Source organism: Bos mutus, chromosome 15 (genome assembly GCF_027580195.1).
Source record: "Bos mutus isolate GX-2022 chromosome 15, NWIPB_WYAK_1.1, whole genome shotgun sequence".
Taxonomy (NCBI): domain Eukaryota; kingdom Metazoa; phylum Chordata; class Mammalia; order Artiodactyla; family Bovidae; genus Bos; species Bos mutus.
Window position 1 is genome coordinate 57616803 of NC_091631.1, and position 16513 is coordinate 57633315.

The 16513-nt window shown below is 46.5% G+C and overlaps 3 protein-coding genes across 3 annotated transcripts; 1 reads left to right on the forward strand and 2 right to left on the reverse strand.

Annotated features, from left to right (window-relative positions):
* Positions 1-50: 50 nt before the first annotated feature.
* Positions 51-7254, reverse strand: C15H11orf52 (chromosome 15 C11orf52 homolog). Its single transcript, XM_014480043.2, is given in 5 exon segments — positions 51-369; positions 372-579; positions 717-796; positions 1960-1997; positions 6554-7254. Coding segments are annotated over 5 exon segments (399 nt in total). The 5' UTR covers positions 6586-7254; the 3' UTR covers positions 51-328.
* A 2764-nt stretch (positions 7255-10018) lies between these two features.
* On the reverse strand, positions 10019-11892 carry HSPB2 (heat shock protein family B (small) member 2). Its single transcript, XM_005901533.2, has 2 exons — positions 11185-11892; positions 10019-10688 (listed from the first exon to the last, which is right to left on the reverse strand). Exons 1-2 carry the CDS (start codon positions 11276-11278, stop codon positions 10234-10236), a joined length of 549 nt encoding a protein of 182 aa, XP_005901595.1. The 5' UTR covers positions 11279-11892; the 3' UTR covers positions 10019-10233.
* Positions 11893-12320: 428 nt separating this feature from the next.
* Positions 12321-15666, forward strand: CRYAB (crystallin alpha B). The gene is made up of 3 exons (XM_005901534.3): positions 12321-12584; positions 13712-13834; positions 15323-15666. Exons 1-3 carry the CDS (start codon positions 12384-12386, stop codon positions 15524-15526), a joined length of 528 nt encoding a protein of 175 aa, XP_005901596.1. The 5' UTR covers positions 12321-12383; the 3' UTR covers positions 15527-15666.
* The last annotated feature ends 847 nt before the right edge of the window (positions 15667-16513 follow it).

Genomic DNA, 16513 nt, shown 5'->3' on the forward strand with positions numbered 1-16513 from the left:
CAAGTGCTTCAAGGGTAACCTGTTCTTTCTGCAATTTCCCAGAGGCCAGGAGCAAAGATAGGGGTCAAAACCCCACCTTCTTGCACACTCAACTTAGTGCCCTCATTCTGTACAACTCCATCCACCCCCAAGTAACTCAAATATGACCCCAAGCTAATGGTGGCAAATAAGAGATAGGCCGAGGCAGAGCACAGGACTGGGAGTTTGCAATTCCAGGGTCTCTGGAGTTCTTTAAGCCTAAAAGGTGTCCACTGTTCCTAGGCTGCCAGCCAGTCCCCCGAAGCCGTAGTGATCAAATGATGCCAACAGGTACCTTCCCCATCAGGGCTCACACAAGGGTCCCGTTCTTGCTGTCATAGCGAGGTGTGACCTGGGGAAGCGAAGGGTCGCATACTCTGTAGCATTTTTTAACTGCAGGTGCTTCACCTCCTGGACAGAGCGTGGCTGGGGAAGTCTGTACAGTTGAATGTCTGCATAATACAAGCTGCCCTCCTCCGACCTGAGGCTTTGACGACTCCTTTCCTGAGACACAGGCTGCCTTAACACCTGCTCGTACGTGTGTCCCATTGTGTCGTGGTCCTGAGAGGAACGAACAGCATTAAGGGAGATTCTTGGCTTGGTTGCTCCCTTTCCCCCTCTGTCTCAGGCTGGACAAGCTGAGTCCTGGGGTGCCAGGTCTGAACAGCCTCCTAGGAGGGACCGAGGCTTGTCATTACCTTCGTGTCATTCAGTTGCCGCCACCACTCATGCTGCGGCTCCTGCTGCTGCCGCCTCAGTGTTCGTCTTGCTTGGCTCCCTGAGAGGAAGAAATCCGACTTTAATCCGCTTTCTCTTCTGTCTCTATTGAAATTGCCCTCTTCAAATCTCTGTTAAACTATGACGGTGGGCTTCTGACTAATCTCCCTACCTCTCCTCTCATCTCTCACTTCCACCATTCCCACATCCAAACTCCTTAGCAGAGTATACAACCTGGCCCTTTTACGATCTGCCAATAATACCTTCCATCCTAATGTTTCAACAGCCCCTAACATAATTTTACAATTTTATGTTGGGACTTCCCTAATGGTCCAGTGGTTAAGAATCCGCCTTCCAATGAAGGGAATACAGGTTCAATCTCTAGTCAGGGAACTAAGATCCCCACATGCCAGAGGAGCAGCTAAACCCATGTGCCATAACACAGTCCTTGCACCGCAACAAAGACCCAGCACAGCCAAAATAAAGTAAAAACAAAAAACCCCAAAACAATTATATATTGAGAGCCCACGGCATGCCAGGCTCTGTGTCCGCATTCTGGGGATAGAAGGATGAGTTGGCTGTTTTCTCCACTGCAGGGAGCTTGCAGTCGACTAGGGGAGACCAAAGTATATAGACACAGTCCAATGTGGTAAGAGCTCAGCTTCAGCAAACATTTGATCAGTTTTCATAAAGTCATTCTCTTCTCTCTCTTCCTGTTTCTGCATGCTCCCTGCTTCTCTTCCACCTTATAAACTTGCTATTATTCCTTCAATATGGGTGTTTTCCCGCCTTCTTTAACAGCCTGAGTGTGGTGCTGTTGGGAGCACTGGTGCATGGCATTACGATTCTTTGTTTATGTGTATCTCTCTCTCAAACTTGATTTTCAGCTCTTCTAGGGCCAGACCTCGGTGTACCCTTCCCCTCATGCCTCTCTGCCTCCTCCAGATCCTGCAGAGTGCTCCACATACACTATAAGTGTTCTGTAAATTTTTGCTGGATGAATGAAAGAATGAACAACCAACCTCGCCACTCTGAGATAATGGAAAGGATGAGGTTCAGAGTTTCAGAGGTGGTCTGGAACACAGTAACCTAAAGATCTCTTTGGTGGACTATCTCCTTTTAGCCTTGCTCCACCTTACACCCTTTCTTAAGACACTGGTTCTATTATTCTCTTTTCTCTAATTTGCACTCCCCCCAGCACTCCCCACCCCCAACTCCCATTACCTATTTTCTTCTTCCTCTGTAAAGTTGATGTACAGCTCCTGTGAAAGGAAAAACAGATCACCCATGTGTAAGAACCTGGCCTCTGTCTTCTCTCCTGCATCCTTTGCTCTGTGGTCTCCTTAACATTCTGGTGGGATGACTTTCCCTCACCTCCCTCTAACAAAGATTCACCCTGAGCCAGCCCCAGAGCATTTCTCAAGGGTAGCACACCTCTCCCAAGGGGATGGTTCTGGAAGGTGGAGTGGTACAACTGACACAACCAAACCCAAAATATAGCCCCAGGCAAGCAGGCGCTACATGCCGGGGATGTAGCTGGGTTGAGGGCTATTCTGGGATTGTCTAACAGGCTAATCTCAGCAGAGGGTAAGGGAATCCTGCCAAATAAGGGGATATTCCTGGATTCAAAGACCCTCTTGCTTTTCCTTTCGCTTCTTTTTTTCAGGGTCTGTCAACCCAGGATTCTTATCCTGGGAGTCACAGAAGCTGCCACAACCAGGGTTGACTAATTAAGGCTCCACAAAGCCCCTTCCTGACAGGTGACCTCCATCCCTGCTTCTTTGTCCTTGTTTCTTATTAACAGAGAGAGAAGTTTAACCTTTGACGTCCACAGCCCAGGAAGCTCTGAATTTGGTGAGTGACTCAGCTACACTGCCTTCCCTGCAGGACAGCTCTCTTTATACTTATTTCTGAGCCCCTAGGGTCCCTGCTGGAGCCAGCATGTCTACATGATTGTCAACTGTTTGATGGCCAGAGAACAACACTTGTCTGAGGAAATAGGCTGAATACTTCGTGGCTTACTCCGGATGCTTTTTCTTGCTAGTACATTTCCAGCTCTCACCAGAGCCAACTCTATTTGTCTGACTTCTGTCTCCCCAAGGAAGTTTCCTTCTTTAGCTAATTAAAAAGAAAGGGGGAAGAGGACTTCTAAATCATGTTCATTTTACGACTCTAGAAAACTTAGGATTTTTCCACACATATCTGACAGAGGTTTGTGTTTTGGTTTGATTTTTGGTTTTAATGCAGCTTGCTGAGTTGAGAGCAGTTAGTCTCCATCCAAACTCTACAGGTGGTTCAGAAAAAAAAGCTTTGAAACTATTTCTGGGTCTGTGTACTTCCTCTTCTGCCACTTCAGCTCTTCCTTTCTCTTACCATTGCATAAGCATAGCCTAATCCTAGCCTCTAAGTCCTTGCTCCTGGTCACTACTCTATTCCTACTTACTTCTACTTAAACTGATAAAGAAAATAATAATTGTAAAATAAGATCCACTTGGGTGACTCAGATTTAGTGAGCAGAGCCTGTTCCCAAGTTGGATGTTGCACAATGCCGGGACATGAACCCAGATGGAATATTCAGTTAGACTCGTGGGTGATAGGATTTTATTTTTAGCTCAGAATTAAGGAAACCAAATGAGTACTCTCCTGTATTGGTAGTAAGAATAAAAATTGGTGCAATTTTTCTAGAATGGACTTGGCAATAAGTATGAGAGGCCTTAAACATAAATGTATGTAACCACTGATGTAGCAGTTCTAACCTATAATCAGGTGCATATATGGATACTTATTATAGCATTATTTATAATTTCAAAAAATAGGAAATATTCTAAATATTCAACATTGGGAACTAACTAAATAAATGGCATCTCCAATCAATGGAATATCATACATTGATTTAAGAAAGATGTTGGAAGAACACCTAATAGCATGGAAATTTTCCCTCTTTATTAAGATAATAAAAAGCCAATATGTTTTGGAATAAAAACTATGCATATAAAAATTTTAAAAGGATTACATGGAAATACACTGAAATGTTCCTGTCATCTCTGGGTGCTTATATTTATGGTTGTTTCTTACTTTCTGCTCTTTGGTATTTTCCAAATGTTCTATAATGAATATGTATTACTTTTGTAATCAGAAAAAAAATTTCTATAAAAGTCTTTTCAATTGTCGTAGTGCCTTTAAGTTTCTGGAAGTTTGAGAAATAGAGAAGAACAATATTTATCCAATCCTACTAATATTCAAGAGGAAAAAATATATATCTTGGTTAGGTTATCTGGTGTAGTGTTTCTAGCCAGGCTCTAGATTTAGATTGACAGTATCAGACTAGCTCTATGATCTTTAGCAAGTTTTCTACTTCATGAGGCTTCCATTTTCATTTTATTTATTTAAAAAAATTTTTGACTGTGCCACATGGCATGCAGGATCTTAGTTCCCTGACCAAAGAACAATCCCATATCCCCTGCAATACAAGCAAGGAGTTTTAACCACTGGACTGCCAGGGAAGTCCCTCCATTTTCTTATTAATTAAATGAAGATAATAATAGAAATTAAACCTCATGAAAGTGAAGTTGCTCAGTCGTGTCCGACTCTGCAACCCCGTGAACTGTAGCCCACCAAGCTCCTCCGTCCATGGGATTCTCCAGGCAAGAATACTGGAGTGTGTTGCCATTCCCTTCTCCAGGGGATCTTTCTGACCCAGGGATTGAACCCAGGTCTCCGCATTGCAGGCAGATGCTTTAACCTCTGAGCCACCAGGGAAGCCCTTAAACCTCATGGCATTACTGTAAAAATTAAATAAAAAAATAGATGTAAAATACTCAGCTAAGTGGCTGGTGTATAATGAGCAATGGTAAAAGCTGACTACTATGACTACCGTCATCAAAGGAAGAAATAACCAAACATGAAGGATATGAAAACTTGGGAAAAAAGGGAGTAAAAGACACTTTACACCCCCTTCTCTGGGATTTTTTATGTTTCTAGATGTCTTATGTCTATAGGATATCTCAGAGTTGTAAAAGTGCTTCATTTGTTTTTTCAATCCTGACAATATTCTGGAAAATTATTTGTTCTTGTTTTATAAATGAGCCAACTAGGGACCTAAAACTTTGGTGTCTTACTCAAGAAGGCAGGGACCAAATTTCTTATTTTTACTTTGCCTTCTGACTCTATCATTATGGCTGGTACACATAGGTGTTCAAAAAATATCTGTTTAACAAGTGAATGGATACATGAATGAATAGTAGCAACAGGACATGAATCCAATGTGCTTTTCAATGTACCTCACCTATCTCTCTAAACATGATACTTTATTCAGAAACAGGATACCCTCAAGACAGATGCAGGCCTGGAATAGTATAGAAGAAAGAGGTGGACAGGATAAAACCAGGTCCAGTGGGTTATAGTGTTAAAAAGAAATAACAGGCCTTGAAGGGTGTGGCTTGATGTGGCTGATCTCACATCATCAAACCATGGCTTGATACCTAGCATAACTGGAGTTTCAACCTTCCCCGGGAACATAGTCTTATATGCTCAGTTTGGAATTATCTGGTCAGCACCAGTGGGGTAGTGTCACATAGACTTCTTCCATTGCCCAGAGGAAAATGAGGTCATCTGCTCTTCTCTGACCCCTCCCTCTTCTGCCTATGAAAGCCTTCCATTTTGTACAGCTTCTCAGAGCTCCTTTCTACTCGCTAGATAAGATGCTACCTCATCATGAGCCCTTCAATAAAGTCAATTAAATTTTGAAAATTTACTTCGCTGAACTTTTGCTGTTTAACAACAGTGATGATAATACTGGAAAAGAACAATAAAGACAATTCATTTATTTTGAGGCTTTCCCATATTATCTGCTCTTCAAGTCTGTGATCTAAACAACATAAGTAGTGTTATCTAGTGTTATCTACATTAATGTATGAGGAAGAAGAGAAGTCACAGGATTTGCCTAAGGTCACACAGCAAACAAATGTGAAAGTTATATTCCAATATTCCTTAGATATTCTTCTTCTCACTTCTACCCTTTAAATATTTCTCACACAGCAAACAAATGTGAAAGTTATATTCAAACATTCCATGGATATTCTCCTTCTCCTCACTGCTTACCCTTTTAAATAAACATTTCTCCAGTTGATTTACTTGATTCTGGAGATGGTATTATGTAGTGGTTAAAAGTATGGGCTTTGAGGGGCTTCCCTGGCAGTCCAGTGGTTGACTCCATGCTTCTGATGCAGGGGGGCGAGAATGCCATCCCTGGTTGGGAGACTAAGATCACACGTGCTGTATGGTATAGACAAAAAAAAAAAAAAAGTAGGGGCTTTGAAGTCAGACAGGTCTGGGTTGGAATCTTGGTTTATTTGCTTACTAGCCATGTGACCTCAGACAAATTAGTTAACTTCTCTGAGCCTTAGCTTCTTAGCTGTAAAACAGAAGGGGTAAGGCCACACCTCCCTCCAAATTGTTGGGAAAATTAAAGGAGATTATTAAGTGCCTGGAACATAATAAGTTCTCAAGTTATTACCATTATCTGGGGGAGAAAGGAAGAGAATAAAGGGAACGAGGAGGAAGAGGAAGACAAACAGAAGAAAACATCGATTCACCATTCCATTTCTGTCCTCCTCATTTGGCAGGCAGCTGCCTTGGCTGTGGTTTTGAGGTTTCCTGAAAGGAGGGGGCAGAGAATGGGGTGCTGCTCCTGGGGGTGCCAGGTGAAGAAGGTGACAGTGGGGAGTTGGCAGAGCGCTACGCGCAGGCTTTCTCTTATCCTTGGGGCCTCTGGGTCCACCAGCAGAGACCTTGCCCTCTGACCTTTCCCCCTACTCACCAGCTTCTCCCACAGCAGAGCTGGTTTCCCATGGTGCTCTGTCTCCCGGGGAGCCCGGCTCTTTTTCCACCGAAAGAGGCTTGTGCATTTCCTGGTTCCCGGTTCAGCTTTCAGCAGCAGCTCCCGGGGACTCTCTACCAGTGTCAGATTTCAACCTAACTGGTTGGACTTTGGAAGCCACCTGCTGGAAAGATTCCCAGGTGACTGCTTCCAGCCGGAGGGTAAAGGAACACACACGAGCTCCAGGTGAGAGCGATCTCACCTTCGGGATTTGGAGCTGCTTTGAGAAGTGTCAACTCTGAGCCTCAAGCTTCAGTAAAAAGAAACCTGAGACAGAAAAGGGTTCTGGGTTTCCTTAGGAAATGTCTTTCTACTACATCACACTGTCATTGAAATATATCTTCTATAATAAAAGTCTTACCTATGTGTCCCCAGCACTACTCAGGTTTAATTGCGTTTCACTTTGATGGTTACTGGTATCAGTCTCTTATTATCCTTGTCCAGAATCTGGGTTTGAAGACTGGACTCTTTTGGAAACTAAAATTTAGGGAAATGTATTCCTTTTGTGTTCTCTCTTGCTAGTGGAATGAATGTGGGCAAATCACTTTTTTTCTAGGACCTGTGAAAATAGAGGACTGAACTCATTACTTAATGCCCTTTCTGATTTTATGATTGGAGTGATCTCAGCACTTCTTAACCATTCACTTCTCCCTTGTCAGTACAGAACTATGGAATCTCCATTTAATCTCAACTCAGCTTCTCCAATGACCAAAATTAGACTCATTCCACACTCATTGGCAAGTAGGATGTAGTTGAGCAAATTCCTTAGTAGAAAATAGGGACTCTTGGAGAATTTTTGGACCAATACTGCAGTGTTCCCACCCCATCTTTAGTGTATTGTTTAAACACCCAATTATTTGTGTGTCCCTTAAGGATGTTCAGAATCCAGCACTCAGCCCTGTACTCCACAGAGAGTACCCTGGACTCTTCATTCTTCCTCCATCTTCTTTCTTTATGAAAAACAGGGATAAAAACAGTGACAGACTTATAGGATTGGGGTGAAAATTAAGTGAGATAATGTATATAAAACTCTAATCCAGGACCTGACACATGGGACCCTTTCAGTAAGTCCTAGCTATGGTTATTATTATTATTTTTTGTTCTCAGCTAATTGTTAGATGGTATAGCATCTTGCCTTATTATCTGGTGCCAAACCATTGCACTAGCCTCTTATTTCATGGCCATGCTTCTCCCTGGCAAACCACTCTGTACTCTACTATTAACTGTATTCTTTTCATCCTGTTACCCAAACTTCTTAGCCTGGAACTCAAAGCTGTTCATAATCTGGTCCCTTTTCAGCTACTTTCTCTAATTTAAAGGAAAACGCACTCCAAAGGAACCAGCACTGTGTTGTGGCAGTCAGAAAACCTGATACACTTTAAGCAGCATTAATAGAAGTCTAGAGTGATAAACTGGAGAAGGCAATGGCGCCCCACTCCAGTCCTCTTGCCTGGAAAATTCCATGGACGGAGGAGCCTGGTAGGCTGCAGTCCATGGGGTTGCTAAGAGTTGGACACGACTGAGTGACTTCACTTTCACTTTTCACTTTCATGCATTGGAGAAGGAAATGGCAACCCATTCCAGTGTTCTAGTCTGGAGAATGCCAGGGATGGGGGAGCCTGGTGGGCTGCCGTCTATGAGATTGCAGAGTTGGACACGACTGAAGCGACTTAGCAGCAGCAGCAGCAGAGTGATAAACAAGGGTATTGATTATTCCACTGAAATATGTACCAGTCAGTGCATGATTGGAATAACAGTTTTAGGTTTACATGTTGAATTTCAAGTTACACTTCAAGAGGCAGTGTATTCAAGAGAAAGTTGTCTGAGTTGTAAGTGGTATGGAAAGTCCCATAAAATATGGTTAAAAGAATTAGGTATGTTTTACTGGGAAAGAAAACCAGTGGGAAAAAGTTACTGAAATGCAGATTTTGGTTCAATAGAAGGAAGAATTTATAACAGATGTGTCCAAAAAGAAAATGAAGTGAGCTACTTTATGAAGTTCTAAGCTCTCTGTCACTGAAAACGTCCCAGCAGTTGACTAAGAATCTTCAGAGTGTTTGAATGGATTGGGGATTTGGACAAAATCAGAGGTTGCAATTTTTTTCTAGCTAAGGAAACTTTTCTTTTAAAGGAAGCTCAAGTAAAATTATAAAACAGATCAAAGCAAAGCTGTTGTAATAGAAGTCTAAAGAGGATCCTTTTAAAATTACTTTTCTTCTCAACTAGATGTTAAGATTCTTGAGAGTAGACAGCAAAGGACCATAGTTTTAAATTTATATTTACAGTGTATAACCTCCATGCCATGTTACTTGGGGGTTAAATAAATATTTGTTGAATGAGTGAACAAAAGAATGTATCAATAGTTATTTCTCTAAGGCATGCTTTAATTTTTAACAGATGGCAATCTTTTAACCAAGAATTGAATTATTTAAGTGAGGGTTCTTTTCCTGGGAGTCCACAGATCCTTAAGAGGGCATATAAATGGATCTCAAGAGCTGTGTGAACCTGTTCAAATTGTGCACCACATTTCAGAGCATGTGTATTTTTCTGGTAAGAGGATCTATTGCTTTTGTAAGATTTTCTCAAAAGGGTCTATGAAAAAGTTAAGAATCAACCAACCACTTTAATGGGATAATTTCAGATGTCCATTACAACCTAGTAGAAGATGTATTTGGGGTCAAGGAGGTCTTCTGCGCATTCATTCCTCCAATCATACACATTCACGCTGTCTTGATTACAGAAAGAAATTAAGAGGTCAACCCTCCAGGCTTTTTTGAATACACCATACTCCTAGTACTGAGACTCTACTGCCAAAGGAAGCTTCCCTGGCCATCATCACCAAACCAATACCCTTGGACTGGGTGGAGGGATGCAGGGATTCCTCTCTTTGGGATGTATCACGACTAGAAACAAGTGCTTTCTCTCCCAGGCAGAGAGTGGGGAAACTTTGTGGTTCAGCAACAATGGCAGAGGCTTCTGTGTCTATGTTGCTGGCTCTGCATTCTCGATCCCTCAGAATCAGAGGCCAATTTCCGTGGGCAGACCAGGGCTTTAGGCATCTCTGCATCCAAAAGCCGTTTTCCCAACCCCTACCCAAAACAGGCCAGACAGTCTGGAGACCCTTGTTTTTGTGTCTCTAATCACCAGCTCAGACAGTGCCCTCCGGGCTGTTTGGATGACATATCCCTTTCCCCTCCCAGGATCACACTCTCTTTTGTTGCACTGTGAGAAAATCCTGGCCAGGAATTTGATGTGGAGCCAGTGTCAGCTTCCGGATGTGATCTCAGCATCCACGCGTGAGTTCAGAGTGCTGTGAAGTTGGGTCCACCTAACTGAGGACGTTTTTGTCTCCTTCCCTGCCCATGCCCTCCTCCAGGCCACAGAATAGGGAGCAGCACAACAAGGCCCTGAGATTTGGGTTTATTCAGCTCCACCCAAAACTAAACGAAACAAACAAACAAAAAAATGCTATGACACGTCCCAAGGGACCAAACCATACACTGTGACCATGCACGTTTCCCTTCCCCCAAGGATGCGGCTACCTCCGGGGTGCTGGGCAGCTGCTTCTATCAGGGGCCGGGAACTAGAAAGGGGTTCAGTGGGTGCTGGGTCTGTGGCGCTCAGGGCTCAACACCGACGGCCTCCTCCTCTTCCTCTGGATCAGGGGGCGCTGGGAGCAAGGAGATGTAGACCTCGTTGACCTCTGTGTCCAAATGTCGGCCGCCTCGAGGCGCCTCCAGGTTGAGGATGCCGTCGTGGGAGAGCGCGGCGCGGACCCGCCAGGGGTCAACGTCGGCGGGCAGGACGTAGGTGCGGCAGAACTCGCGCGACACGAAGCCGTGGCGGTCCAGGCGCTGCGGGTGCCGGGCGGACACCTCCAGGAGGTTGTCCACAGTCCTCACGGTCACCTCATCTGGGGTAAAGTGGCTCACGTCCAGAAACGCCTGGAACTTGCCCTCGCTGAGCCGAAGCTCGGAGGCCCCTGCCCGGCTGCCCTCCCCACCTGGCGCGGCCCGGGGCCGGACATAGTAGCCGTGGTAGAGGGTAGGGGTCAGGATCTCTTCTGGCAGGAGGCCTGCGGGACAGAGAGAGAGAGAAAGCGAGAGGGCGGGATGAAGGAGGATGAAGTGAGAGAGCAGGAGGCCTGCTGAAGGCGGCAGCCGAGGAAGGAGAAGCAGGGGAGGGTCCCGCAGGCTGCAGGGAGGCGGCTGGGGAGAGGGGATGGAGAAAGGGGATACACTGGGGTAGAGGAGAGCAAGGCAAACGGGGTCTGGGTGGGCCGAAGAGGGGGGAAAGGCCCTGGGGGGCGGGGTAGGGTGGGGTGGGGTGGGGGTCGCTTAGGGGCAGATTCCGAGCCCTGCGGGCAGCATCTGCACCGAGGCCAATAGGAAGGGGAGCGCGCCCGGCTTGGAGGGGGCGGCGAGGGGGAGTCTGGGGTGGGAGATGACTCGCCCCAGGAGTTCAGTTAAGCCCGGAGTGGGGTGGAGGCCAGTTACCATTGGGAGGTCAGCCCAGAATCTCCGGAGGTGGGGGTGGGAGGCAAGAGGGGTGGGGTGGCGTCCGTGCCATACCTTCCCCGAAGCGCTGCTCGCCCAGGCGGCTCGGGTTGGCAAACTCGTACTCGGCGGTGGCCGGGTGGGCATGTGGCACCGAGCGGCCCGACATGGCTGCAGACGCGCCGGCGGCCCCGGTCCGAGGTGCGGCCCCAACAGGCGCGGCGGGACCCCTCCAGCTGCCGCGGAGCCGGGGCGCGGCGGGGGTGGGGGCGGGGTCTACACCACCCAAAATAGTGCGGAGCCCGGCGGGGGAGGGGCGGCGAGAGCCCGCGACCAGCGTGTGACCCGCGCCGCCTGGACCCCCGTCCCCTCCCCTGCACACCCTTCAGCTGTCACAAGCCTCTCCCGCCCTGCACCTCCACCCCAACACCCCCCCCCCCACCCCGCACCGGGACAGCTGGGGGTCGGGGCTGGGAAGCGAGCCGGCGTGGAGAGGCTGCTGCCCACGGCCGGGAGAGGCCTCGCTGAGACCCTCACCAACAGTTTGCACGTTTTTCTCCACCTCCTCTTCTCCTCCCCAGTGGCAGACAATCGGCACCCCACTTCATACAGCTCTCCCCTCGGTTTAAGGTTCTGCCAGCCGCGGAAAGTGAAAGATGCAAACAACATTCTACCCTTTATTTGGGGGTGGGGTGAGGAGCCTTCCCCGCGAATGTCAGGGTCCTCTCTGAACCCAGCGCAACCCAGGGCACCACGTGGAAACCCGCCACGGCCATGCTGGTGGTCACTGCTCTCCCCCAGGGACCCACAAAGAGTTAATGTCCCTGGGGCCCAGCCTAGGAAGATTCCAGTTCCTGCCCAGGCCCAAGATAGCTGCTGGCCCCATTCCCTTGGCATGCAGGGCGGCAGGGGAGGAGGAGGGGCACACTGCCCGCCGCTTGGGATTCCTGACTCAGTCCCAACTCCAGAGGAGGGGGTGGGGGTGGGTGCCATTGGGTGTGGACAGAAAGCTAGTGAAACAAGACCAGGACAGGTCACTGGCCAGCTCAGGCGCGTTTGTATTTCTCTTTTCTTAGCTCAGTGAGTACTGGGTATGTGTCATACTGCCAAATCCCCAATCACAAGTCCTCATGAACGGGCGGTGAGCTGGGATAATAAAACTCCTGACATCACCATTCCAGAAGCTTCACAAGACTGCGTATATAAGGGGCTGGCTGCAGCTGCGGCTGAAGGAGCTGACCAGCCAGCTGACGCCCCACACTCACCTAACCACCATGGATATCGCCATCCACCACCCCTGGATCCGCCGCCCCTTCTTCCCTTTCCACTCTCCCAGCCGTCTCTTTGACCAGTTTTTTGGCGAGCACCTGTTAGAGTCTGATCTCTTCCCAGCTTCTACTTCCCTGAGCCCCTTCTACCTTCGGCCGCCCTCATTTCTGCGGGCACCCAGCTGGATTGACACTGGCCTCTCAGAGGTAAGTCTCCCCTTTTCCCGGACAGGAGAGTTCATTCTGGAACCTTCTGGAAGCATCTCCATCCACTGTCCTTTTCCTCCTGGCCTAAATCTATGCCTAAGGGTCCTACATGTCTTAGGCACTTGTGTGTCCTGCAGTGAAGACGGGTGAGGCCCCTAGTTCCTCTCTTCCCCAGTCACCTATTTGTATTTGGTGTGCTCCTCTGTATCCTATTTGTTACATTTTCCATGCACTATGAAGGCCATTCTCTATTCCTTATCTTCTGGGTAGGATGTCCCTTTCTGGTTTGGTTCATAACAATCTACAGGGAAAGAGTTGCCTTCAGACTCCTTTGCTCACCCCTTCTAACACCTCACACTCCTGACAAATACTGTCATCTCACGTTTCAGAGCCAGGAAGACAGTCTTGCCTCATCCTGAGCTTTCCACCCCTGCTGCATGGAGCTGGAGACAGCAACCACTATTTTCTTCCTTCTTATTCCCTCACCTATGATTTTCCGGGTTTCTAAGGGTTGTGACAGGGCGCTGGCCTGGGTCCAAGCCTAATGAGAATAGAATGTAGGTCCACTTTAGGGACCCCCCCCAGTTGTCCTAAGACGGTGGGAGAATGGGGTGAACAGATAAGAGTGACAGAAGCTGTCACAGATAACACTCTGGTTTAAAAATATTCAAGTGTGAGTAAACAGGAGCTGAGTGGGCAAGGGCTTTGGAAGGACAATGGGAGCTAGCAGAACATTCCAGATTGAGTGGGTGGGAAACTTGGCAGAGACCTGAGTAAGAAGAAGGGGCCTTTGTCTTACAGACAAACGACAAGGCCAGGCCTTGGCTTGGAGAAGCAGCACAAGGCACGCCGCGGCCCGTCCTTGTACTTTGTCCCCGGGGTGGCCTGTCTCCTTCCCTGTCCCTGTAAATAAAGTTTGGGCCTGACGACCAAGTGCTGTGCCTGGGGTACCACTACGGTGATGCCCCTGAGCCAGAGGGCATGTTTATTCAAAAAGGAATTTTTAGCTAAAAACAGGAGGATGAACGACCTGGACAGAGAGCAAATCTGCAGAGTGATGAGATTGTACTAGTATCATTTACATTCCTACCCTTTCTCTTACCCCGTCCCCACCTTGCCATTTCCAGATGCGTCTGGAGAAGGACAGATTCTCTGTCAACCTGGATGTGAAGCACTTCTCCCCAGAGGAACTCAAGGTCAAGGTGCTGGGAGATGTGATTGAGGTGCATGGCAAACATGAAGAGCGCCAGGTATGTAGCTGACTTTCTCTTCTGCTCTTTTTCCAGGGCATGCTATATGCCAGATACTGCCCTCAGCCCCTGAGGCCTGCAACATTCCAGTCCTAAGCCACTGGGGTCAGGAACAGGGATAAACCTGTTGTTGTTTTGGCCAGATCTTTGTTGCTTATTTTGATTTGATTGCCTCAGGGATAGATGGGATGTTAACTTCCTGTTTAAGCCAGTGGTTCTCAACTTTGCCAAAGTTAAAATTACCAGAGGAATTAAAAAAAAAATACTCATGCATATCTCAAATCATTTAAATCAAGATTTTTAAAAAGCTCCCTAGGGAATTCTAATGCACAGTCAAGGCTGAAGACCACTGACTTAAATAGTGGTTTCAGACATCTGATTGTTTTACATAATTGTATTAACTGCATGCACTTGGAAGGCCCTTGAATTTGAGACTTTTAGGTATTCCAGAAGTCACTTCTCTTTCAGTTCAGTCAGTTCAGTTCAGTCGCTCAGTCGTGTCCGACTCTTTGCGACCCCATGAACCACAGCACGCCAGGCCTCCCTGTCCATCACCAACTCCCAGAGTTCACTCAAATTCATGTCCATCAAGTTGGTGATGCCATTCAGCCATCTCATCCTCTGTTGTCCCCTTCTCCTCCTGCCCCCAATCCCTCCTGGCATCAAAGTCTTTTCCAATGAGTCAACTCTTCGCATGAGGTGGCCAAAAGTACTGGAGTTTCAGCTTTAGCGTAATTCTCTTTAGCCCATCTTAATGCTGAACTACTTCGTTTGCCTAAATTTCAGAGCTGTACTCAGCTCCTAATACGCTAGACCCGTGTGGAAATCAGTTGACAGCCCATCTAAATAAATGTTTGAGATGCATGAGTTATAAAGGTTAGGGATGGAATTTTTCAGGAGAATTCTAAAGAATGAGATAACTGCTCGTTACTTTCTGGGAGAGTTTTTCAGTGAGTTTGCTTCTTACTGATTAGTTATAACACAGTAACTTGTGCATCCAATAGTCTAGTGTGAGGTCCTTAGGCTGTTTCAGTTTTGCTGATTTAATTTAGATCAGTCTTCTGGGTGTAGTCTTTATTATTGTTTTTGTTATTATCATTATTATACCTATTGGTCTGGAACATTCCTGAAGCATCAGGACAATTTCTGGGCTTCCTTAAGAGATTCAAGTTTTAAATCGAGATGATATTCCAAATCCTGTGGGCCCAACAAACACTGATCCAAAACCGTTGGGAAATACTGCTGAACATATCCACAGCTCAGGGCTTGGAGAGCTAAGAAGTTTGGCTGTTCAGACCTCTCAGATTCTCATTGGTAGGAGTGACCACTTAGGCAATTCCATCATAGACCCAACAGAACAACCATTTCGCTTTCTCTCATGTTGCCATGCATTTGGCCACAGCTAAGGGGAAGGAGGATGTCTGAGTGTTAGACAAGTGATGCTATTTCCTGTTCTTATCTACCTCTTTCCTTCTTCTCTTGGTTTAGGATGAACATGGTTTTATCTCCCGGGAGTTCCACAGGAAATACCGGATCCCAGCTGACGTGGACCCTCTCGCCATTACTTCATCCCTGTCATCTGATGGGGTCCTCACTGTGAATGGACCAAGGAAACAGGCCTCCGGCCCCGAGCGCACCATTCCCATCACCCGTGAAGAGAAGCCGGCTGTCACTGCAGCCCCCAAGAAGTAGATGCCCTTTCTCTAAATGCATTTTTTAAAACAAGAAAAGTTCCCCACCAGTGAATGAAAACCTTGTGACTAGTGCTGAAGCTTATTAATGCTAAGGGCAGGCCCAAATTATTAAGCTAATAAATATCATTCAGCAACAGATACCTGTCTTGCGTTTGAATATTTTGTGTTAATCATCACATTATGTTTTAGGGGGCTCCAGGGACATTAGAGTCTGAATGACTGTTTCCAACACTTACTAATGGGATAAATTTAGCAAACCACTTAAAACTTTATGGTCTTTAAGTCTTCCACTTATAACATGGGGTGCTTATTCCTACACTCATTGTAAAGAGTAAATTAAGGAGAAAAAGTAGGTAAAGCTCTTGGCAGAGCTCAAAGAAGATCAGTTCCTACCTCTCCTCCCTCTTTGATTTTGGCCCTGGGTTCCAATAACACATCTCAATGATGTCTCGATGACAATGCAGAAAATGCCTTAGTGCATCTCTGAAATGAATCATGTCACCAGGGAAGAGATGGTATCCTCAACTTTGATATTTTCCCACTGATAAGCATTGCCTTCAGCAGACTTACAAAAGCAATAAATAGGACAGGTGATTATCACCAAACAAGCCTCTCAGGTGTAGTCTTTAAATTAGCTAGTGAACACTTACTAAGACTGGGAAAAACACAATTCATTGATCCATCATTTAAAAAGTTAAAGTTTTTTTTAATTTTTTAAAATACTGAAATCCAGTTGATGAACAGGCTTCCCAGGTGGCACTAGTGGTAAAGAACCTGCCTGCCAGTGCAGGAGACATAAGAGATGTGGGTTCGATCCCTGGATTGGGAAGATCCCCTGGGGGAGGGCATGTCAACCCACTCCAGTATTCTTGCCTGGAGAATCCCATGGATAGAGGAGCCTGGCAGGCTACAGTCCCTAGGGTTACAAAGAGTCGGAGATGACTGAAGCAGCTAGCACGTGCATGCACAGTTGATTTACAGTGTT

Coding starts and splice junctions, on each gene's coding strand:
- HSPB2 (XM_005901533.2), bottom strand. CDS start 11,278: ATGTCGGGCCGCTCGGTGCCACATGCCCACCCGGCCACCGCCGAGTAC. Junction 10,689..11,184: donor CGAGCAGCGCTTCGGGGAAG/GTATGGCACGGA, acceptor TCTGTCCCGCAG/GCCTCCTGCCAGAAGAGATC.
- CRYAB (XM_005901534.3), top strand. CDS start 12,384: ATGGATATCGCCATCCACCACCCCTGGATCCGCCGCCCCTTCTTCCCT. Junction 12,585..13,711: donor TTGACACTGGCCTCTCAGAG/GTAAGTCTCCCC, acceptor TGCCATTTCCAG/ATGCGTCTGGAGAAGGACAG. Junction 13,835..15,322: donor GCAAACATGAAGAGCGCCAG/GTATGTAGCTGA, acceptor CTCTTGGTTTAG/GATGAACATGGTTTTATCTC.